This window comes from Zalophus californianus, chromosome 8 (genome assembly GCF_009762305.2).
Source record: "Zalophus californianus isolate mZalCal1 chromosome 8, mZalCal1.pri.v2, whole genome shotgun sequence".
Lineage (NCBI taxonomy): Eukaryota > Metazoa > Chordata > Mammalia > Carnivora > Otariidae > Zalophus > Zalophus californianus.
The window spans coordinates 81,569,783-81,594,355 of NC_045602.1; the positions used below are offsets into that span (position 1 = coordinate 81,569,783).

The 24,573-nt window shown below is 41.8% G+C and overlaps 1 protein-coding gene across 1 annotated transcript in view; it reads left to right on the forward strand.

Annotated features, from left to right (window-relative positions):
* Nucleotides 1-889: 889 nt before the first annotated feature.
* The window catches only part of IL1RL2 (interleukin 1 receptor like 2), a 38,696-nt gene continuing 15,012 nt past the window's right edge, over nucleotides 890-24,573 (forward strand). The window contains exons 1-5 of the mRNA XM_027623862.1: nucleotides 890-947; nucleotides 1,785-2,019; nucleotides 4,533-4,728; nucleotides 13,051-13,210; nucleotides 17,117-17,191. Coding sequence (XP_027479663.1) covers nucleotides 890-947; nucleotides 1,785-2,019; nucleotides 4,533-4,728; nucleotides 13,051-13,210; nucleotides 17,117-17,191 — 724 coding nt within the window. The remainder of the gene's footprint in view (nucleotides 948-1,784; nucleotides 2,020-4,532; nucleotides 4,729-13,050; nucleotides 13,211-17,116; nucleotides 17,192-24,573) is intronic.

The following is a 24,573-nucleotide window of genomic DNA, read 5'->3' on the forward strand; positions in this document are numbered from 1 at the left end:
GGTAGGCCCGCCCTGCCCACCGTGGCAAGGAAGTAGCGTGGTATGGAAACGCCTCGCCTGGGTTGGGTGCCTGTCCGCCGAATTCTCCACTTTCCAAGATCCTGCGCGTTCCAGTCCCGTCGGGCAGGTAGGCACCGGTTGGCAGTGTGCGGCTGAGCGAAGCGGGTGGGGCGCCGACCGCCGGAAAGGTGTGGAGGGAAAGGGGTGGCTGGCAAACATGTGCGCGACCGACCCGGAGGCCAGAGATCGGGACGCCGGGGCCGCCCCGGACCGGCTGGGCGACCTTGTGGGAGCGGGTTCCGTCTCTGGGCGAAGGTGTGCAGCTCCCGTCTATACCTGCCGGTCCGGCGGCGCTCCGGGTTCCTCTCTTTTCCTGCCGGCCTTTGTCAGGTTGGCCAAGCTGGCTTCTCCCAGGTGAGCCGGGGGTGGGGGCTCCGTTTGGACCGCCGGGCCCAGGGGGAGCCCGAGGCTAAGGACGCGCAGGGAGGCTACGCGCGACGCCGCGCAGGTGGGGATCCGGGGTGGGTGACGTGTCTCCCACCGGGCGCAGGACGCAGACCCTGCCTCGCTGCCAGACAGAGGCGATGGCGCACCCCGGAGGCTGGGGGCCTCCCTCCTGCGGCCACCCTACCATGACTTTCTGGTCCCGGGGCCCCGGGCCTCCCAACCCCTCCCGCTGATCAGTCTTCGAGCCGGGATTCAGGAGGTTCGGGCGGGGAGGAGGGAGTCTTTGGGGGCACGTCGGGCTAATGTGGGACCAGAGTTGGAAGGCTCCCCACGAAGAAAGGGAAGGTCAGCGGCCTGGGTTAGGATCTCTGAGATTCATTGTCGCCGCCGTGCCCCATCCCCTCCCCTCCCACCTTCTCTCTTCTGGTAGCCCAGCAGGGGGATGCTGGCCTTGGTGCTCTGCGGAGTGTCCCTCGCGCTTCCACCCTTTGTCCGAGCAGGTACGTTCGGCCGTCCTTGGGCCTCAGAGACCACCCTCACCTACCTGCCTCCCTGCGGCTCTGCGAGAGCCCCTGTGCAGACCCCTGGGGGATCGCATGACACCCGAACCTTGTGGTTACACTTACCCTAGGGGACCAGGCAGAATTCCGGCTGAATGCGGAAACAGCAAGTTTCAGTTCCCAGCATCTGATGCTCAGCCCCAGTGTCACGTTTGAGTTTTGAGATGACTTTGATGGGGATGGGGGTGGGGGAATAGGCAAATTTGGAAGTCTTGGGTCAAAATGCTCAAATGGATATAATACTATTTTACATGACAGAGGGTCATTTTATGACCCAGGGTAAAAACACGGAAACCATCAACACAGCAGATTTCTTCCAAGAAGAAACACAGTTTCTTCAAAGCAATTCAGTAGAAACGAACTTTAAAATGAGCAGATTTTTTTCAACTGTTCTTTTGGGGATGGTATACTTACACCTTTTAGTGAAGACCGAGTGAAATAGTTGGGTGGCAGAGCAGAAAGAAATGGGACAAGGGGGCCTCAGAATAGGAACGTTTACTCTGAAGAAGGAGGATGAAGGGATTCAGGGTCTTACAAAAGAATGGACAGAGAGAAACCATTCCAAATGGGGAGGATGAGTCAGTGTGTTTTATGAACACATTTGAAGGACTTCCAATTATGCTTTCAAATCAGCAGACTATTTTAGGGAACTCTCACAGTGAGAAAACTCTCCAGTAAAATTTTAAGTTGGCTAGAAGATTAAAGAGGCATTTGTTAAAACTAATAACCAATAACGCTAGAGTTCTCTTTCATGATTTTCTCCCTTTCTTTCCCTAGATGCATGCAAGGATGTTAGTATGCAAAACGAGGCACCTTCAGCAGGCCAGCCTTTTGCTTTTAACTGTACGCACCCACCACTAACATCTGGGAAAGTACGTGTAACATGGTATAAATATCCTAACAAAATCCCAGTATCCAAAAACACACAGTCTAGAATTCACCAGGAGCAAAACTGGATTTTGTTTCTGCCCCTGACACAGGAGGACTCTGGGATCTACCAATGTGTTATAAAGTAAGTTTCTCATTTCAAATAGACCCCCCCTCTCTCTGTCTGTCATATGTGTGTGTGTGTGTGTGTGTGTGTGTGTGTATGTAAAAATATATAATGTTACAGTTATATACATACACAATTCTTTTAGGAAAATTCTTAATAAACATAGAAAATTCAGTGAGAAGAATAAAAGTTTTATAATTGTTACCAGATGGTTTCCAGTGAACATATTTTAAAACAGAACAGATTTATAAAGCAGTTGTTGGAACATGAGATGCATCTTTTCCCATTGAAATGAGGCCACAAGCCAGACCAGCTTAAAAACTTGTTTCTCGCAATATTATTGCTACCTTCTTTCTTGGAATTTGGGAAGTGTGTGTGACAGGCGGCACAACCAGATAGGAATAAACCTCCTTTGAGCACCTTTTTGTAAGGGCTCTGTGATAGGAACTTCACAGTGACTCAGCATCAGCTATGTTGCAGGCCCCATGATGAGCCCTGTGCTAGGAAGTAGTGTAGCTGAGTGGCACAGATCTGGTGGGAGACAGTTGAGCCTGGTGGGGGCTGTGGTGAGCCAGAAAGCATTTGTCCCACGAAAGGCAGTGGTCTATTCAGCTCAAGTCCATTTTCCAATTTTTCAAGGGAACCTGGAAATTGTGTGTGTGTGTGTGTGTGTGTGTGTGTGTAACTTTTCAGTAAGCTTTGTGTGTGTGGCTTAAATAAAACACATTCATGGATAAATTTTGCCTAAGGCCCTCAATTTTGTTACCCTCCCTTACTGATGTGCTCGTCAATATTTGAATAACAAATTATTCAATAAATCAGAACCTTGATATTCCTATCTGTAAAATGTCAGCCTGATAGAGTTGAAGGGACAATTAGTTGAGATGATGTGTGAGGTCAGTACTCCAGAAGGGTGATTGTGTTCTCCCTCTGCTGCTTTGTCTCTGTGGTCTTTGCCTCTGCCTGTCAGTGTTACAGGAATGGGAGAGGTCATGAGCCCCTATTTCCTGGCTCCTTCCCAGGTGCTGACGTCTTGTGGTGGTCTGCTGTCTTGTGTGACTCTAGGTTATGAAGTAAGAGAGGGGGAGATTGTACGGCACACAAATTCCGTGAGGATGTCTAGGCTGGATTTGAAATACTTAAATCTGGGAGCTGTAAACGGGGAAAGGTAACCTTTCATAGAAGGTAGACATAGATGCTATCTGTCATGAAATAAATGTGAATTCTCACAAATCTTTAACATACAGAGATGATACATACTTAGTAAATTGTGTATTTTTACTTCGAAGTAATTTCAAATTTACACAAAATTTGCAAGAATAGTATAAAAAAATCCCATCTACCCTTTATCTAGATTCCTCTTATTTAACGTTTTGCCACATTTACCTTATAATTCTCTCTCTCTCTCTCTCTCTCCATATGCAACTGACCCTTGAACAACATGGGTTTGAGGTTCACAGGGCCATTTATACAGATATTTTTTGATAAATACGGTACATTACTATAAATGTATTTTCTCTTCCTTATGGTTTTCTTAACATTTTCTTCCTCTAGCTTACTTTATTTAAGAATACAGTATATAATACACATAACATACAGAATATGTTTTAATCCACTGTTTATGTAATCGGTAAGGCTTCTGGTCAATGGTGGGCTATTAGGAGTTCAGTTACAGGGGAGTCAAAAGTTCTATGCGGATCTTCAACAGCGCAAGGGATCCGGTGATGCCCCTAACGCCTGAGTTGGTCAAGGGTCAACTCTATATGTATATTTACATGCAATATTTTTTTCTAAACCATTTTTTCCAAAATAGTTTTTGGAGATTTCTCTAAATTTTGAGTTGTATGCATCCTTAGCCTGGAGTAAATCAGTGTGCTATTTGCTATCAACGAGAGTGTTCTCGTACATAATCACAGTATAGTTATCCTACCCATCATGCAATATTTTTATCTAATTCCCCATTCATACGCTAATTTTGTCAATTGTCTCGATTTTTCTTTATAATTTTTTACTTTCCTTTCTGGGAGAGGGTCCAGTCCGGCCTCATAAATCGCACTTGGCTGTCATGTCTTTTCAGTCTCTTTTCATCTGGAATAGTTCCTTGGTCTGTTCTTCACGACATTGACATTTTTAAGGAGTACAGGCCATTATTTTATATACTAGCCCTTAATTTGGGTTTGCCAGATATTTCTTCATGCGTAGGTTGAGGTTGAACCGTCTCGGCTGGAGTACCATGTTAAGTCATTTGTGTCCTCTTCAGACAACACACTCTGAGGCTCACAGTGTCCATTTGCCCCTCACTGGTGCTGTTCAGCCTGATCCCTTGGCCATGGTGTGGTCCCGTGTTTCCACAATAGAAATCTTTTCTTTTCTTTTGTAATTAATGATTTCTGAGACACATCCTGCCTTGGCTGAGGTAGGGCGTTTGCATGGTATCTTAATGATGATTTGGCAAGATTGGAAGATGAACGGCTTCATTTGATTTGTGGTTGTTTGAGTTTTTGAGGTTTCAATTTGTCATTTTCTTACAGCAGCACAAACACCTGTCACAGAATCCACGTAAACCTCACTGTGTTAAGAAAATACTGGTGTGGTGTTTCTGGAAATGGCCAGCTGATTTTATCAGATGAATACAGACAAATATTACGTGCTGGAAGGGATGACAGCCTTACCTGTCATCTGAACTTCCCACAGAGTTGTGTTTTGGATTCACTAAAGTGGTATAAGGTAAAACACAAAATGATTTTCCTATTGCTATTTTTCTTCTTCTTTAAAACTTACTTGCTTTTTGGTTCAAGTTGGATCTTTTAAGGCAGAATTGGTAAAGAGATTTGTGTACCTGAGACAGATTTGTTAGCCTATTGCTACTGATAATTTTACCCTGCTAATTATTGTTTTTAAAAATTAATGGTTATTACAGCTTTGTAATATTTTGTTACTTGTATTCACCATCTCCCCACAGTTACAGTTTTCAGACTCTCCTTGGTTATTCTTTTTTTTTTTCTGAAGAGATTAATTAATTTGTTTGAATGAGTACTACTTATGCCCATGATTCAATAATCCCAAAGTATAAAAAGTCATCCCTGGCAAGTGCCCTCCCCACTCCTGAGCTCTGTTTGCCCTGGGCCCATCACACCTTTCCTAACCGGTGGCTGCTATGATTAGGTGCTTGCTTTCTCCGCATTATTTTTGTATAATGCTATACAAGCAAATGAAACTATACCCTTGTCCTTCCTTTTTTTTTTTAAGGATTTTCACGGGTTTTTTTTTTAAGATTTATTTATTTATTTTGAGAGACTGAGAATGAGAGAGAGAGAGAGAGAGCACATGAGAGGGGGGAGGGTCAGAGGGAGAAGCAGACTCCCCGCCAAGCAGGGAGCCCGATGTGGGACTCGATCCCGGGACTCCATGATCATGACCTGAGCCGAAGGCAGTCGCTTGACCGACTGAGCCACCCAGGCGGCCTGTCCTTCCATTTTTATGCAAACGGAGAATCCTAAACTCACCTTTCTGCAGCTTGTGTTTTCACCCTCCAACACTCCCTTTTCTTGGCTGTCCTGGCAGTTGATAATGTTTAAGACATAATCCGAGGCACAGGGGAGCACAGGATTCTTATTTAAAATTGGATTAGTTTTCCTGTAACTCTCTGCTTGTCAGCACTTGCCAATACAACCATCTGGGTGGTGAATTTTCTCTGGGGAAAGCTTTTTATCTGCCGATTCAGTTTCTTTAATGGAGATAGCCTTATGCCAGTTTCTTATTTCTTCCTGAAGGAGTTTTGGTAAGATTCCTTTTTTTTGTAGGAAATCGCTCATTTCATTAAATATTCCAGATACTCTGGCACCCAACTGTTTGTCATCTTTGCTCTTTTCATGTCTGTTTCTGAAGTAAGGTTCTTCTTTTAATCCCTGTTACAATGTATTTCTCTCTCACTCCTCACTTGATTAGTCTCATAAGAGAGTTGTCCGTTCTATTTTTTTTTTTTTCAAAGAATCAAATTTTGGCCTTGTTCATCCTTTCTATTATGTGACTCGTGTTCATTTACTTTGTTTCCACTTTCCTGTCTCAAAAGGACCGTGGCAATGAATATCCTTATCCATGTCTTTTTTTTTTTTTTTTTTAAGATTTATTTGAGAGAGTGTGTGCCTGCGCATGCATAGAAGGAGGGGCAGAGGGAGAGAGAAAGAATCCTCAGACTCCATGCTGAGCACAGAGCCCAAGAAGGGCTCGATCCCAGGACCCTGAGATCATGACCTAAGATGAAAAAGAGTCGGCCACTTAACCGACTGAGCCACCCACGTGCCCCTTATCCCTGTCTTTTAACGCACATTTGCCAGTGTGTGAGTTTTTTTGGGGTACATGCTGATTAGCCTTATAACTGTTAAGATTGTGGAGTATGTATATGAATAAAGTATTCAGTTTTATTGATGCTGCCAAGTTACTCTACAAAATTTTAAATTAGTTTATACTCTCCTGTGCAATATTCCGGGGTCCCTAAAACCTTAAGTGGGACTTTGTATTATAAGACTTACATTTTTAAAATTAGTTTGATGGGTACAATTGCTACCTTATTTTTGTTTTAGTTTGCTTTTCCTTAATTATTAGTGAGGTTGACCAACTTTTTCATACGTTTATTGACTGTTTTTGAATCCTCTTCTGAACTTGTGATTCATGTCTTTTGCCCTATATTTTTTTTTTCATTTTTTTTACCATTTCATTACTGACTTACAGGAGATCTTATATATTTATATATCCTGGGTACCAATGTTTGGAACAGTTTTCATTGAAGAATAGTATATGTATAGAAAATGCAGGAAGCATAATTGGACAAGCTTGATGGATTATCAGAAAGTGAATACACCTTTTGGCTACCCCTTCCATCTATCAAGGTCAAGAACAAAAATACTACTAGCACCTCAGAAGGTTCACTTCTGCCGTCTTCCAAAAACTATACCTCCCGAATCCCCTGACTTATAATAGCATATAAGCATATAATAGTTCATTTGCCAGCTTATGAACTTTATTGAAATTGAGTCCTATTGTATGTAGCATTTTGTGTCTGGCCTGCTTGGCTCAGTTGTAAACTTGTGAGAATCATCCTCTGAAGAGAGGATTGGTTCAGTCATTCTTTAGGGCCCTGCTTTTAGTGGTTCAACCAAACCACATGGCTTGGTCACATCCCAGATGACAACTAGAGAATTTGGTGGGGATGTTCCTCATTGTCAAGTCTTGACTCTAGCTTTTGTCCCCTACATGCATAGATCTGTCAGAAGCACTGTCTTATCAGTTTGTCAGCCATCACCTTCAGAATAATTGGCGATAGTCAGTTCTAAACATCTACTGTTCCATTAATGAAAAGTTCATCTTGATCGAATTTAAAGCTACCACCTGTGCTGTCTCCACTTGCAACGCTAATACCTGGCCCTTAGGTATTAGCCTTAGTTCAGGAAGTTTCTACTGAATAGGTGGATGGCTTCCAAGTTCTTCCTACCTCCAGTATTTTCCCTTTTTTGTATCAACTATTGGGCTAATGGAAAAATTACACAGGTATTCATTTAATGTGTGTCAGGATGTATAATAAATGCTCTGCATACTCTCTCTCATTATCCTCTTATTAACATTGGCTCTGGCTACAATTTAATTATTTACAATAATCCTGTTCCAGGGGGCGCCTGGCAGGCTCAGTCGGTGGAGCATGTGACTCTTGATCTCAGGGTTGTGAGTTCAAGCCCCACATTGGGCGTGGAGCCTACTTGAAAAAAAAAAATCCCCTTACAGTATTCCTGTTCCGTTCAGAGGGTATTGGTTGCCAGGCCACAGTCCCCTCAGCCTCAGTTGGCTCTGACTGTGGCATTACCCATTTTTCAAGTCCTGCTTTGGCCTTCTCAGGATGTGGTGAGTCTCAGTTCCTCTCCGTGGCTTCTGTAGACTCTTCCTCAAGCATCCTGTCTCCCACCTTGTGGCCTTGCAACCATTATCTCATGGAACCAGTGTTAGGACCCTCTTGACCATAGGACTCTTCCGGAAATCTTTTCCACTTGGCCCGGACTTGTTGTGGTCATAGATTTAAAAGTACTTGACATCTGTAGAAAGGTAGCTGTTTAGAATCAACTTTGTTACTACCTCAGTGTTAAGAGCGATGGATTTTTTTTTTTTTTTAAAGCACTTGCTTGGGCTCTGCCTCTACTCACTGAATCAGATTATCCATGGGTGGGGTTCAGGCATTTTTATTTTTAAAATAATGCTCAGGGACGCCTGGGTGGCTCAGTCGATTGAATGTCCGACTCTTGATTTCAGCTCAGGTCATGAGCTCAGGGTCATGGGATCGAGCCCCATGTCGGGGGTCTGCATTCAGCCGGGAGTCTGTTTGAGATTCTCTCTCTTCCTCTTCCTCTGTCCCTCCCCCCTCAAATAAATAAATAATTCTTTTTTTAAAAAAATATTTTATCTATTTATTTATCAGAGAGAGAGAGAGAGAGAAAGAGCACAAGCAGGGGGAGCGGCAGGCAGAAGGAGAAGCAGGCTCTTTGCTGAGCAGGGAGCCCGACATGGAGTTTGATCCCAGGACCCTGGGATCATGACTTGAGCTGAAGGCAGACGCTTAGCCGACTGAGCCACCCAGGCGTCCCAATAAATAATTCTTTTAAAAAAATAAATTAACTGCTCAGCTTGAGAAGACAGGAGGCTAGGAGCCAAGCCATATAAGGAGGAGAGATCCTTCTGAAACTGTCCCACCTGCTCAGATTCAGTGACCTCAGTTATGGCTCTATTTTTGCTACTATCTGGTTCTCAGACCTTGAGTTACTATTTGGGCTTCAGTGTTTTCTTCTGTCAAATGAGAGATTCTTCCAGGATGTAGAGCTTCGTGTTTATCTGCCTGCAGCTGTGCTAGGAAATGCTTCCTGGAAGAGGTGACTGTTGCACTGCTTCAAGAATGAATCGCAATGAAGCCGTGGCAGGCAGAAGGGAGGATGGTAATTAGAAAAAAAACAAAACAAAAACCCAGCAGTTTCAAAGGTATCAGGTGAGAAAGAGAATGGTGTTTGGGGGCAATTGGTTAGAGTTTGGGGTCCATGTTAGAGTGGAGTAAGGTGATGCTAGGAAGTAGATCGTGTATGCTCACCTACACGTAGCCTTTTCTCCACTTAAAAAGCGTGTCAGTTACACCATTAGCATAATGACATGCTCAGCTTCTTTATGTGTTAGTCAAGTCCTCTCGGCACTGCAGTGAGTACATTGGAAGGGCGTGAGAGTGGTGGCATGTGGATCATTGAGGCTATTTCAGAAATTTAGTGAATGAGTGGGGACCGGGTAGGACAGCATATGAAGTGGAACTGGTCGAATGAGGGGGAAGGAGAGGAGAGTCAGTGGAGGGAACTCGTTCCTGGTGGCCCCGCCCTTCTCTGGGATGTTAGGCGGACGTTTAGAAAGAGCGGCGGAGGTTTAGAAAGAGCGGCGGAGGTGAATAGGTGAATGAGAGAGTCGAAGGCGAAGAATATCTAAGGTGAGGACCGTGAATTGGTGGTGGTGCCAAGAGGAGTGTCGATGTGATTTTCTCCTGTAGTGCTCATCGGGCTGCAGGCTTGTAGGAGAAGGATGATGGCACTGACATGGATTGGATTTTGCAGGCTGAACGTGCTGGAAGGATCAAGGGCGACAGTATTGAGGAACTGAAAGGGTGTGAGTAAAGTAATGGCCACAGGTTGGGAAAGGAAGTGATGCCTGAAGGAAAGTGGTCATTAAAACAAAACAGAGGGGCCAAGGGGACTCTATGTTCAAGATAACATAGAAAAATGAGTTTGAGAGAAAGTTCGGGTGGAAAACTATAATGAATATGGTGGATAGACGCTCACTATCCATGGTGAGCCTCTTTAAACTAGAGCGGCTATAAAGCTACAAAGTTAGAACCAAGCAACCCCAAACACACCCTGTGCTTTCCCCGAGTTGCCTGCAGCTGAGGTTCTGGATGTGATTCACTTTCTTCAGCTGGCTTCCCCAAAAGGCTTAAGTGAGAACAGTAGCTCTTCCTGCTTTTTCTGCTAGGCAGCATGGCCATGGGGATTTTCTGCAGCAGTGTTTCCGGGCCCAGGCCCTAGCTCTGTGGGAGCTGAGAGGCCGTGCATCTGCCTTCTGATGTTGTTGTTGGTGTGGCTTTCATTAGAGGTGACATGGCCTCACACACACTGGCTGCACCGTGGCAACCCCTGGTCTCTGACTAGCAGGTGTTGTGGTTCAAGGTCTTGAGTCCCACCTCACCACTGTGGTGGAGGGTAGCAGGTATCCTGCGAGCTAAGTCCGCAGTTCGGTTCTGGCTTAGATCTCACTCCCTGCGTACTTCTTAAAATTTTGTGAGCACCTAATACCTTGTGTTAAATCCTTTTCCACCTGGAACAGCCAGAATGCTTTGTGTTTTCTGCAACTAAATCCAGTCGGAGGGACATAGCCCCCTAGATTTGTTTTGAAGAGTAAATGAAATAATCCATCCATTAGCCCTTAGTTCAGCGTGGATGCATAGTAATTACTTGATAAATAAATATCAGGTATTATTATTTGGTGAAAATAAAGGAATGGAAGAGAAGGAATCATAAGAAATGACGATCAGAATGGTATAGATGTTTTTGGGAATTTAGAGACATAGCAGTTCTGGATCGTGACAAAGTCCAGCTTGTAGGTGGGAGAACTGGAGATGGAGAGGAGTATAGAGGTGGTCCTTGAAATTGAGGTGTTATGGAGGACAAGGTTCAGGTATTAAAATATCCATTCTCATAGATAGTGAAGTATTCACATTTGGAAATGCAGTGATGTCCCCAGGTTTTTTTTTTTTTTTCCAATTCCAAATTACTTCCCAATATATTGATTTCTGCTTTGCCACTGCTAAATCTATATTTGCTGAGATCATTCTCAAAGGCAAATGGAATCATGTTATTCCCTTGCTGGAAAAGCTTCAATGTTCATCCCCTTTTCATCGTCTTCTGGGATTGGGCCCCTGGCTGCCTGACCTGTTCTATCTCCATCATCTCCTGTAAGCCCTGCACCTTAACCAGAATGCCCTGGGCTATTTTATGTCTCCAGCCAATGTCCATGCTGAGTCAAAAGTGTTCTTCTTGGTGCTTGAAAGACAAAATATATTAAAGTGTTGGCTGCTATTGGTATTAATATTTTAACTTTAAATCTTAATGAGACGTCGCCCACAAATTTTTAAATAAAAATCAAGACCTTCTGAGAATTTAAACTCTAAAATGATGCTGTGGTGGATCACAGTAGAAGCAGCTTTAGTTACCATAAAGGGACAGAATGGCTCTTCAGCTATCAAGGCTGGGTTTTCATATGATTAAATATTTGTACATCTTGAGAGAAAGAATGAGTTGATCAGAAGGGACTGGTCAATGATGGAAACATAGAAGGGGAGGCCCAGGGATTGCCCCTCTCCAAGCTCTTTCCAGAGAAGTTTTCATAGTCAAGGACTCAATGCTTTTTGTTTGTCCCTACTCTAAAGAAGGTGGCACCACATTATTGGAATCTGATGCCTTCGCCCATCTGACTCTTACTAGTAATTCCCATTCTACTTGGTAAGCAATTGTCCAATTATAATCGGGTTTCCCAAATAGGGAATAATGTAAGACTTCTAGAAATTCGCATCATAAATAAACAAATGCTCATTTGGGCATGATTGCGTTTCCCCTTCCAAGGTGGATCCATTCACACTGTTCCAGTGGTGATGAATGGGCTCTGACGCTGAGCTAGCTACAGCTGACTCAGTGATGAGAGAGCTGGACACTTGGGCAATTAAATTTTTTATTAGGGGTTATGAGTTTGTCTTCTATATTAGGATTGTGAGCTTTCTAAGGACAAGGACTCTATCTTATTCCTGCATGACAGAGCCTCTCACAGCCTAGCAAAGAGCAGAAACCTGAATGCTTGAATGAATAAGCAGCCTCAATAATCCAGTAACTCACTCTGTAGAGGGGCACTTTCCAAAGAAACTTTTTTTTTAAGATTGTATTTATTTATTTGAGAGAGATAATGAGAGAGAGAGAGCATGAGAGGGGGGAGGGTCAGAGGGAGAAGCAGACTCCCCGCTGAGCAGGAAGCCCGATGTGGGACTCGATCCCGGGACTCCAGGATCATGACCTGAGCTGAAGGCAGTCACTTAACCAACTGAGCTACCCAGGCTCCCCACCAAAGAAATGTTTTGAGAGGGGGGAAATGTTTTGAGAGAGTTCAGAAGTGGGTCTATGAGATGGAAGGAGCATGGGAATGTGAGCTGCTGACTGTGTCCTGCCCAGTGGATGGTGAGGTCTGCCCTGGGAGTGGTTGCTGAGGATGACAAGTGAGAAAGGCATTCTTGAGACTAACCAGGCCTCAAGTTGGTTTGGCATGAGGTTGTTCTTGTTGATGCAGTGGAAGCAAGGGTGATGTAACAAGTTACGTGACGTCTGCCCATAAGCCTAGCCAGCATACTTTGACTGTTGTTCAGGCCTCCAAGCAGAATGTTCTTGAAGAATTATTTTGGACCTCTGTAAAGTCCGACCCAATAGGTGCAGAAGGTGTATTTGGGCCTGGAACACAGCGGAAGCAGTCATTAATCACCTGGGCTTGCAGTCTTGGCATAGGGCCTTGGTGCCATGAGATGGTGGTCCACTGGGAGATATAGGCCCCTGTAGGTGGAGGGCTTTCCTGCCTGTTCACACCCTCCTACCACACTCCTTTGTGGGCCCATGCAATCTTCCTCTGTGTGGTCTGCCTTCTAGCTCACGTAGGCCTCTTTCCTTTCAACTTCCATTAGACTTAATATTTATACTACTCACTGTAGCCTGTAACATATTCTTTGTCAAATCTATAGATATCTATCTATCTATTTTTCTATCTACCTATTGATATCTATAGATATAGATATCATCTTCAGTTAGATTCTAAGTTACCCTGGGGATCACTTACGTTTCTTGCATCTCCCCGCGGTTCATAGGATGGTGCTAACTAGAAATGTAACTGATACACCAAAATACTCTTTGAATTAATTTATGTATGTACGTATATTTTTGTATTTAGGGCTGTGAAGAGATTAAAGGAGAACGGTTTATTTCCTGGGAAACAAAGCTGTCAGTGAGCAATGTTTCAGCAGAGGACAGAGGGAGCTACGCGTGTCAAGCCCGACTGACACACACAGGGAAACAGTACACCGTTTTAAACAGCATCACTGTGAATATTGGTAAGTATGCTCATATCCATCGCCTTGGCTTCCTCTTGGCTTTGCGCGAGATGGCTGGCTTTTTGGGCAGCAGTGATTCCTGATCTTGATTTTTTTGAGGGTCTGCAGGCTCTCAGACTTGCCATTGTTAGAATCAGAGGGTAGAAAGAAGAGGGCAAAAAGCATGAGCAGTTTCATTTCCTCATCTGGAAAAACAGAATACCTAACACTCTTGGTATGAAAATTAAATGAGAGCATGTATGTAAAGTGGGTACTGGGGTGCCTGGCAAAGTATAAGTGTTCATCTAGTGGTAGATATTATTGTTACTCTTATTTCCTTCAGCCACCATTGGTGTGACTACTTTGGTGGGCCATTCCAGGTTTGCCCCCACCCCCCCGCCCAGGGCATGCAGAGTTCAAGGTCTCTGAACTGGGCTCCAGGATACTTAATGCTCGTGGGGCATCAGCTCTCAACCCAGAGCAGCCAGTTTGCTTGAACATATGACCTGGAGTTGAAAACAGAATCTTCAGGGTAGAAGGAACCCTAAAGATAATTTAGCTTAAGCCATTAATTTTATAGAGACCCAGGAGGGGGTGACTTAGGAAGCTTACAAAGCTGGTTAGTGACAGAAACAGGGCCAGGACAAAGGCTTTCGGTGCCCAGATGAACATCATTTCTTCTCAACACATTCAGCAAGGAGTTCTTGCTACGTTGCCTTTTGCTCCTTTGTCAGTAGACAGTTGTCTTCTATGTTGACTCATCTAAATGGAAAGAACTGAAAACTGAATATTTCTTTGACTTGGACCATCATGTCTGTCAGACTTCATTGTACTGGGTGGTACCTGGCAATTTCTTGATGGTGTGGCTCTCTTGGGGCATGAGTCCAGCATGGGTGGCTTCTTGCTTCCCACCCAGAACTCTTTAATTAAGAAAATTAATTGTATCACATTTCATGATTTTTATGCTCTTGGGTTTTATGTTACCTGTTATCTCTCCAGATGTAGGCAAAGAAGATCTTTGTCTTGTTCACAGTTGAATCTCCCACACCTAGCCCCTGGACTAGACTAGGCACAGACCCATTTAATAACTGAATGGTTGATGACTTATCATGCTTAGTTTTCCACTGGTAGCTGGAGGAATTCTTTGAAAGGCAAAATGAAGACTACCTCAAGTAAATCCCATAAGGGATTCAAGAGGTCATTGAGTTCAATAGTCTATATTTCATGTCGTTGCAATAAGCACTTATTTATGATCTAGTATATGCCCCAATTGTTGGAACCTGATAACTAAAAACTTAAAAAAAAAAAACCCCATCATTTCTTCTATTGAGAAGCTCTCAGCCTGGTGGTAGTGGAGTTAGAGATATAAATGAATCATTTTCACATTATGTAGTAAGGATAGAGTTATAAATAGAGTTATAGATAGTGTCTGGGGGACCAGGGAAAGAATCAGAATTAGCCACAGGGGTGGCAAGTAAATTGTCTTGGAAGGCTTCCAAGAGGAAATGGCTTTTCAGCTGCATTTTGAAGGATGAATCAAATTTATAAAAGTGAAGAGTGAGGTAGAGCAGAGAGAATACTATAAGACAAAGCATAGCAGTGTCTACCAGCATAGTTTGTATTGGACCTAAAACTAATTTTGTTAGAGCAAACGTAAGCATGAGGTAAGGAGTGGTGGGAGCTGGGGCCATGGAGTTAAATAGGGTCAAGGTTTAGGGGGCCAATTACATGTAGGCTTTACCATGCAGCCCCTGAAGAGCCCTTGGATGCAGACCAATGAGGCTGTGTTTGTGATGGACAAGACCAGTCTTGAGATGGTTGAGCAAGAGTTGAGGAGGATCTTGAAGCCTGTAGGCCACTTTGGCAGCTGCTGCAATACCCAGTATTGATAAGAGTGCTGATAATCTGAACTTGAGTGGAAGTGGCAGGGGATTCTTCTTCGGGCAGTAATTTAGTGGCTCTCTACTGAGTGCCTAATAAGGCCAGGTTCTGCACTTTGTAGAGAGAAGGAGGAAAGCCGCCATGATCACCCCTCTGATGGAGCTTTGAAGTCTGAGCAGGGAAGGGAGGCAGAGATAAATCAGATAATCTGCTAGTGAGTCGTGTAATAACCAAGGAGATGAATGCCATGAAGGAATGGAAAGTATAAGACTGAACAGACAAGGACCTGTTGAGAAGGCAGAGGGTCAGGGAAAGCTTCTTGATAATAGTGACGCTGCCGGTCAGGACGCATTAACTGAGTGATGGAGTGGGCAAGATTTTTCCAGATTGAAGGAGCCCTTTGACAAAATAGACCGTGGTATGTGTGAATGATGGGAAGTAGGCAGGGGGGCCGGAGCAATGCTGAGTGGGGAGGTCATGTGAGGCAATGAGGCTGGAGAAGTAATCAGGGCCAAGAACTGGTAGGAGCATGCAATCCAAAGCAGAGAGTATGGAGTTTATTCTATGAAGAGTGGTACGCAGCCAGAGGGATTGAGAGCAGGAGAGTGGCACGATGTAACTTACATTCCAGAAAGCTCAGCGTGGCTGCTGTGCACAGAACGATCCCTATAGAGTTAGGAGTGGCAGGGAGGAGGCAGGTACAGAAATGCAGGTGAGATATCAGGTAGGCACAGGCAACATGGTGGCACTGAAGAGGGATACATGTGGATGGATTCAAGGCTTCTGAGGAGGTAAATCCCACAGGGGTTGGTGTTGGATTGAATATGGGATAAGGGATGAGGCAAAGTTAAGGGAGCTAGGCCTTTTGGTATATGCAACAGACTAGATGATGATATTATTCAACGAAATAGTGTAACTCTGGAGGAAAACTGGATTTAGGAGTGAGATCATGAGTTTGGTCATGGGTAAGCTGAGTACTTGGAGGTGCCCATGTGGAGATATCAAGTTGGCCTGGTCCTGGTCTGGAGAAAGGTCTGGAGATGCAACTTTCAAAGTCCTTGTCCTTTAGATGGTCATGGAAGAAGTGGATATGAATAAGAGCACAAATGAAAGACCAGAGAGTGGAAAATAGAGGGTTTAGCCATGAAGAAGGATGTGCACACAGAGAAATGTTAAGAGCTGAAATTAGTTTGGTCTCATGATTGATAATTTGAAGAGGTGAGAAGAACTGTTGCCTAGAGTGACTTCCAGATTTGAGCTGTGTGTGATCTAGTGCAGAGTGGTACATCACTGGCCCGTGATGACCTCTGTTTGGGACACACTGAACTTGAATCGTTTGTAGAATGTGCACATAGTATTGTCATTATACAGGACACATGTTTTTGCATTTTCCTAGCTTCCCTCTTATAATGTCTCTGCATCCCACCCCAAATATAGAGGACGAATGTGGAGCTAGGTAGGTGATTGCTAGATGTTGGTGGGCAAATGGGGGAAGGGAAGAAGTGGAGAAAAACAGAGGGCTGGGAAGTCAACACAAGGAAAGACAGTCTTACAGCAGGGTGAAGGAATGGAAGAGCCGAGGAAGGACAGAAGACGACAGGATGTAAAGAATATGGAAAAGCAGGGATGGAGGATGGAGCAGCGGGACCGAAGATAAAACATTGGCTCATGCTCTCTCTCTATCTGGGACCTAGAACGGAGCTTGGCTTAGAGCCACTGTTTACAAACTGTATTTGGATTATTAGGTAATAAGATTTTATTACACGATCTCGTCAGTTTATATTTATACCGAATATAGAACGGCGAAGCGAACTCTCCTGGTAGCCCAGCTTTTAGGGTTTTCCCTTAGCATTCAATTATTTCTGGCTTAAAAATATGCATTTATGAAGTGGTAGTTTATCGTGCCATGAGTTTTTGTCTTTCCTTGACTCATGCTTATTAAAGGCCTGCTCAGTGCCACGTTTTCTTTGCACTGTCATTGGATAAATAGGTGGGAATGTATCATACATGATTCTAATGCAATTTCATGTGGGTATGATTTCTTAGCAGAAACAAATGGATATGCAGGAAGAATTCCTAAAATCATTTATCCAAAAAACAATTCAATTGAAGTACAACTTGGTGAGTAAAATTATCAAAGCTGTTGAAATCACTAAGGGCAGATTAATACACATATTTAATATAAAACCAGTTAAATTTCATTGAATGTCCTAAAACTTGACAAAGCATTTTAAAAATTCATGTTGAAAAATGTTGGAAAAATTTAGCAAGAAAATAACTGAATAGAAGAAATAGAGATCTTTTCTAGTGAATAGTAAAGTATGTTTAATTATAAAGCAACAGTACGTAAATACTGGTATTTATATACAAATAGAAAGATTAAAGCAACATAATGGAAAATAATAAGCATATCCTACAATATACAACAGTTTGGTAAAGATTTGTGGCATTTAAAAATGCATAGAGAGAGATACAGTATATGTGTGATATTAGTGTAACTTTTTAAATGTGAAGAATATGTATTTCATTCTTTACCTCATATCAGACATAAAAATACATTTTTGATGAATCAAAGAACTCCATATAAAAATAAACCCACAGAAGTACCATTAAAAACTGAGATAAATTTATATCTAACCTCAGAATGATGTACTTTCTACACATAAAATCAGTGGAAGAAATTACAGAAGATTAAAAATTAGACTCACATAAAAACTGTAACTATCTGTATACAGGAAAAATGGTAAAGTGAAAATGTGAATCACAAACTAGGAGAGAATGTTTGGAACAGAGACATCAAAAAACAGGTAATATCATTAAATACCAACAAACCAAGGACAAGGAATAATCCAAAAGAGGCAAATGAATAATTCACAGAAGAAAAAAAAAGACTAACAAAATATGAAAATATATTCATCCACAGTGAAAGAAATGTACACAAAAAATGATATGCATCTATGAAATTGGTAAGGATTAAAAATGTAAATACCAAATATTAGCAAGGATAATATAGAGGGTGTTCTAATACATTACTGGCTATGAATATGAGCGCTCCCTTTAAAACATTTGTGTTTAAAGCTCTCCAATGGTTTCCCATCTCACTCAGTGAATTAAATTCCCACTCACTTGAATAAAATTCAAAGTCCTTGCATTCCCAACATGGCCTTCCATGGTTGACTTCCCCTTGCCAGTGCTCACACTGGTAAGCTCGCACTTGATACCCCTGGTACACTTGCTGTTCCTTGAACATCCCAAGCACACCTCCACCTCAGGGACTTTGCACTTGCTGTTCCTTCTATTTGAAATGCTCTTCCCCACACAGCTCCATGGTCCCTTCTTTCACTTCCATCAGGTCGCCAATGAATGTCATCTCACTTGACCACCACATTAAAACAGCACACCTCTGGGGTGCCTAGGTGGCTCAGATGGTTAAGCATCTGATTTCTGCTCAGGTCATGATCTTAGGGTCCTTGGATTGAGCTCCACATCGAGCTGAGCGGGAGCTTACTTCTCCCTCTGCCCCTCACTCTGCTCATGCTCTCTTTCTTGCTCTCTCTGAAATACATAGATAACATCTTAAAAAACAAAAAGTAGCACACCTCACTCACCATCATGTTCTATCCCCTGAGCTCTCTCTATTTTTGCTAAAGTACTTATCACTACCTCACATATTTTGTCCTGGTATCTCTAATTCTATTTGAATCAATGCTCCTTAGGAGCAGGCTTTTTGTCTGGTTTGTTCCTTCCTATATCACCAGTGCTCAGAACAGTTTCTAGGACAAAGCAGATGCTCAAGAAATAGTTGCTAAATAGCTAAATAAATGAATGGACTGGTATAAACTTTGTAGAAGGAAATGCCAATATGCATTCAGAACCTTCACAAATAACTTTTGACTCAGTAAATTCTAGATGGTAAACCACATATAACAGAAACAGACCCCCAGGGCCCCAGAGATAGATAGATAGATAGATATTAATTTTGCTTATTATATGCAAGAAAGGAAAAGACATGATTGCCGTTTTCAAAAGACAACTGCAAACTTTTTAAAAAGGACCACATCAGCCCGGTGATGGGTATTAAGGAGGGCACGTACTGCATGGAGCACTGGGTGTTATACGAAAACAATGGATCATGGAACACTACATCAAAAACTAATGATGTATTGTATGGTGACTAACATAACATAATAAAATTTTAAAAAATAATAAAAAAAATAAAAATAAAAAAGACCATATCAGATTCGAAAAAGAACAAATAAAATATCAGAATTGACAAGTACAGTAACCAAAACCAAAAACTCAATAAAGGGTTTAATGGCATATGAGACATCTGAAAAAAGGGTTACTGAACAAAAACACATAGGTCAGGAGGAAATGCCTATGATTAAGCACAAAGAGACAGAAGAATATGAAGTACAGAGGTTAGAGAGAGAGGATACCCAGAGCTAACATGTATGTAATTGCAATCCCAGAAGAAAGAGAAAAGAGAAAATGGGAGCAGAGGCAGTATTATTTAGGTGATAATCTGAGAATATTCCAAACTGATAGACACATTAATCCAAAGACGCCAGAAGCTAAGGAGACTCGGCAGGACAAATAAAGGCAAACCTATACCTTGAAATACCAAAGTGAAACTGCAGAAAAACAAAGGAAAATATCTTAAAAGTTAGGGAAAAAAGGAAAAAAAAATCCTCTGTGTGCAACAGTAAGTTCACTGTTTGAATTTTTGATGGAAATAATGGAGGTTGTCTGCTGAAAAAAAATGCTAATTTTATAGTCAGTGAAAATACGACAAACTAAAAATGACAGAATTTGCTAACCACAGTCTTACACTAAAGGAGCTACTACAGTGTTCTTTAAGCAGGAGGAAATGTTTCTAGATCGTGAATCAGCTTTGTAGGAGGGAAGGAAGGAGTGAATGTTGGCATAAATATGTGAATAAATCCAAATGAATCTTGACTGAATGAGGCAATAATGAGGACGGTTCTTCATGGAGTTTAAAATATATATGAAATTAGAATTCACAACTGCATTTGCCTGTCTGCTGGGAGAAGGTTAAATGCAATTGCATCCTAATATGTTACATTCTCTTAGAAGACAATAGAAATAATCAATAATATCAGATTTTGATAAGTTTGAGGATCTATGCTTTAATATTTAGGGTAACACTAAAGTAATAATAATTTCAAAAATACAGCTTTATATGGAATAATAAAAAATAATCAAGAGGAAGGAAGAAGGAATCTGAAAGAAGGAATCAAAAGACAGCAAGAAGGAAAAGACAGATATAAGACAGATGCTACAAATAAAAAATATACATATATAAGATAGTTGATTTAAACGTACATATATCACCGATCACAGGATGGACTAAATGCTCCAAATAAAGATTGTCATACTGGATTTGAAAGAAGATATCAAAACTCTGGGCTGTTTACAAGATGCTGGAAGAGAAAAGACTAGAAAATGGTATATGCTATAAACACTAACCAAAATAAAGTTGGTATAATTATACTAATATTAAAGTAGATCTGAAGGCAGAATGCATTATTAGAGGCAAACAGAGATACTTCATAATGATTAAAAGTTCAATGGTGAACCTGTAGATACATAATAACATGGCCTTAGAAGTGTGTGTGTGTGTGTGTGTGTGTGTGTGTGTGTGTGTGTACACGTGCAGAAAGAGAGAGAGTTAGTTCAGGATTACGGAAGAAAGTAAGTCCATACTAACAGTGGAATAATAATAATGACACTTTGCAAGGTAGCTGGTAGAACAAGGCAAACAGAACACCCTATCACGACAAACAAAATGTGCCCAACAAATGGCCTAATATTCATATTATAGAGCCCTGAGCCCAACTACTACAGATTACACATTCTTTCTAAGCACAATGAAGTGTTTAATAAAGGGACACCTGGGTGACTCAGTGGTTAAGTGTCTGCCTTCAGCTCAGGTCATGATCCCAGGGTCCTGGGATTGAGCCCCACATGGGGCTCCCTGCTCAAGCGGGGAGTCTGTTTCTCCCTCTCCCTCTGCCCCTCCCCCAGCTCGTGCTTGCTCTCTCTCAAATAAATAAAATCTTTAAAAAGAAATAAAAAAAAGAAATGTTTAATAAAATCCACCATATGTTGGGTTATAAAACTAGTCTCAACAAAATCCAACAGATTGAAATCATATAAACTGTATATTCTCAGACCATAAGACACTGAAGTTGGAAATAAGCAATAAGAAGACAATTAGAAGAACTGCATAGGTTGGAAAACAGTCAAATAAAAGTCCCTCCAGATAGCCCATGGATAAAAATAGAAATCAAAAAATAATTTGACAATGAATACTCATGAAAAGATTACACCGAGGTTGGCGGGATACAAAGATTTGATCAGAACGTACTTGATAGTCTGAATTAGAAAAGGAAGCTAGTTGAAATATCCATGAGCTGCACGCTCACCGCTGAGGACAGAAAGAGAAGCAAAATAAATCCAACAGAAATGGAAGACATGAGGTGAGCAGTAATAGCAGAAAATAGTGAAATAGTAAATGAACATGCAATTGAGTGATTAACAGAGAAAGAAGTTCGTTGTTTGAAAAGTAGAATGTGATTGCTAACCCCCTGAATGATTCAGAAAAGAGGGGGCACAATCTGAAGGAAAAAGAGGCCATCACCATAGATCATGTACACATGAAAAAGGTCATAAAAGAATATTCTGGAAAACCTAGTGCCAAACAATTTGAAAATCTAAAAGAAATGGGCAGTTTCCATAAAAATCAGCACAAAGGATCTGGCACAAGAAGATACAGATTTCAGAACAGACATATGACCAGAAATGTAAAATCTTACCACAAACAGAATTCTAGATGCACTTGGCTTTACTAGTGAACTCTACAAAGCATTTAATAAAGAAATTTGACGGATTTAAACAAATTTTTTCGCAAAGTAGAAAAAGAAGAAATAGTCGTTAACACATTTTATTAGGTCAGGAAAATCTTGACACTCAGACCCAACAAGGACAAGGAAATTTCAGGCCAGTCTCATTCCTCAACACAGATGAAAAATTTTAAGCACATTATTAGCAAATTTATTTTATCGGCATACCCAAAGAATGATACATTGCGGCTCAGTTGGGCTTGCGTGAAGCAATGCCAAGTTGCTTCATATCAGGTAAGTCTTCCTTTTATTTTACATTAACAAACTAAAGAAGAAAAAATACATTCATAGATACAGCAAAGTCCCTTAGAACACCTGAACTAGGAATTTATTATTTAAAAAAAAAAAAAACAGCTTTTAAAACCAGGAATGTAAAGGAATGTCCCTAATCTGATTTTTAAAAATCTATTTTTAGAAGCCCTTAGAAGAAACAACACAAGACTGAACTCTTAAACATATGTCCTTTGTTTTGAGGGAGAGCCAAAATCTCAACAGATTTTAGTTTTTGCTGAACTTGATAGGTTGATTATAATGTTGGTATGGAAAAGTAAAGACTGAATAATAGTCAAGACACTTTTAATGAAAAAGGACTAGCTGAGGGGATTTGTACCACCAGATTTCAAGATTTATTAAAAAGCTACCGTGGTTTAGACAGTGTAGTTCTGATGCAAGGATAGATAACGGGTTAGAATTGAAGGCCCAGAAATAGATCCACCATAAAACACACTTGATTTTGGCAAGGTTGACACTGTTCTGGGGAAGGTGTGACCTTTTCAATAAATGGAACTTGGTAGTGGGATGGAATACAGAATAAAATAAAAACCTGACCCCTTTCTCACACTATTTATAAAAACAATTTCCAGTGAGTTGTAGATCTAATGAAGTCAAAATGATGCATTTCTAGAAAAAAGATCCTTCATGATTTGGGGTAAGGAAAGATTAAAAAAAATAAAGACATGCTACTCAATGACTAGTCTTGAGGTAAAATTTGATAAGTACGACTACGGTAAACATAGTAACTTCCGTTTATTGAAAGACAAGTCAACCTACCAGAAGGCAAGACAGACCGCTGTGAGAGTTTACAACAGAGGGTATCGACATGGCCAGTGAAGGTCTAAAAATGTGCTGCGGCAGTGCAGTCTAGGGCAATGCAAATTCAATCCACAGTGTGATGTCCCAACACACACATCGAGCTGGTGAAAATAAATAGACTGACAACACCACATACTGCTGAGTAGGTAAAGTAACAGGTGCTCTCCCACGCTCCTGGTGGAAGGGTAAATCGGTACAACTGCGCTGGAAAACGATTCGGCATCTCCTTTAAAGTTGAAGATAAGCATAACCTAAGATCTACCGGTTTTACTGGTAGATAGAGAGGCACGTGCACTGTCACGTACATGGGTGTGTATACAAGAAAGGTGTGGACCGTGCCCCGGGAGGCATGCAGCGGAGAGCTCACAGCAGCCTTATGCACTGAGGCAAACACTACAACAATGCAGATGTGTGCATAGCAGCTGTACAAGAAATAAACAAGTGCTAGTGCATTCTCTTATCTGAAGGGAGTCAGCTGCATGCAGCAGCACGGATCAGCATCACAAACAAAATGCAGGCAACAGAAGCTACAGTTCAAGAGTGAATGCATAAGTGATAAAGTATAAAGTAGGCAAGGGGAATGTGGGAGGCTTCTGGAGTTCCGGCAATATGTTGTTTTCCTGACAGGGTGAAGGTGGTATGGATGTGTGCTTTACATTTATGTTCTATACTTTTTACTATACATGTGTTATAGTTCATGATTTTTTAAAAAATAAGTTCCACCTAGGGGCGCCTGGATGGCTCAGTTGGTTAAGCGACTGCCTTCGGCTCAGGTCATGATCCTGGAGTCCCGGGATCGAGTCCCACATCGGGCTCCCTGCTCAGCAGGGAGTCTGCTTCTCCCTCTGACCCTCTTCCCTCTCGTGCTCTCTCTCATTCTCTCTCTCTAAAATAAATAAATAAAATCTTTAAAAAAAAAAAATAAGTTCCACCTAGGGGCGCCTGGATGGCTCAGTTGGTTGGGCTTCTGCCTTCGGCTCAGGTCGTGATCCCAGAGTCCTGGGATCGAGCCCCGCATCTGTCTCCCTGCTCACGGGGAGCCTGCTTCTCCCTCTCCTCCCCACTTGTGATCTCTCTCATTCTCTCTCCCTCTCTCTCTCTCAAATAAATAAATAAAATCTTTCAAAAAAAACCAAATTAGAAGAAATAAATTCCACCTAGCATAAAGAAACATGAAGTAGACTGTGTAGAAATAAAGTCATTTTTTATGTAGAGTAAATAGATGGGATATATTAGGCTCGTGGAACAAAATCAAATAAAAATAGAAAATAAATAGAAAAATCAAATAAAAATAGAAAATTATTAATAATTTGTGAATGTGTGTGGTGGAGTCAGGAGAGGGGTCACGATTGGTGAAGTAGAAATATTACTGGATTTGGAAATAGAAAACCAGCGTTCATGTCTCATTTCTTGCTCTCATGTGTGACCTTGGGCAAGTCACCAGCCTCTCTGAACTTCAGCGTTCTCATTTGTAAAATGGGCATT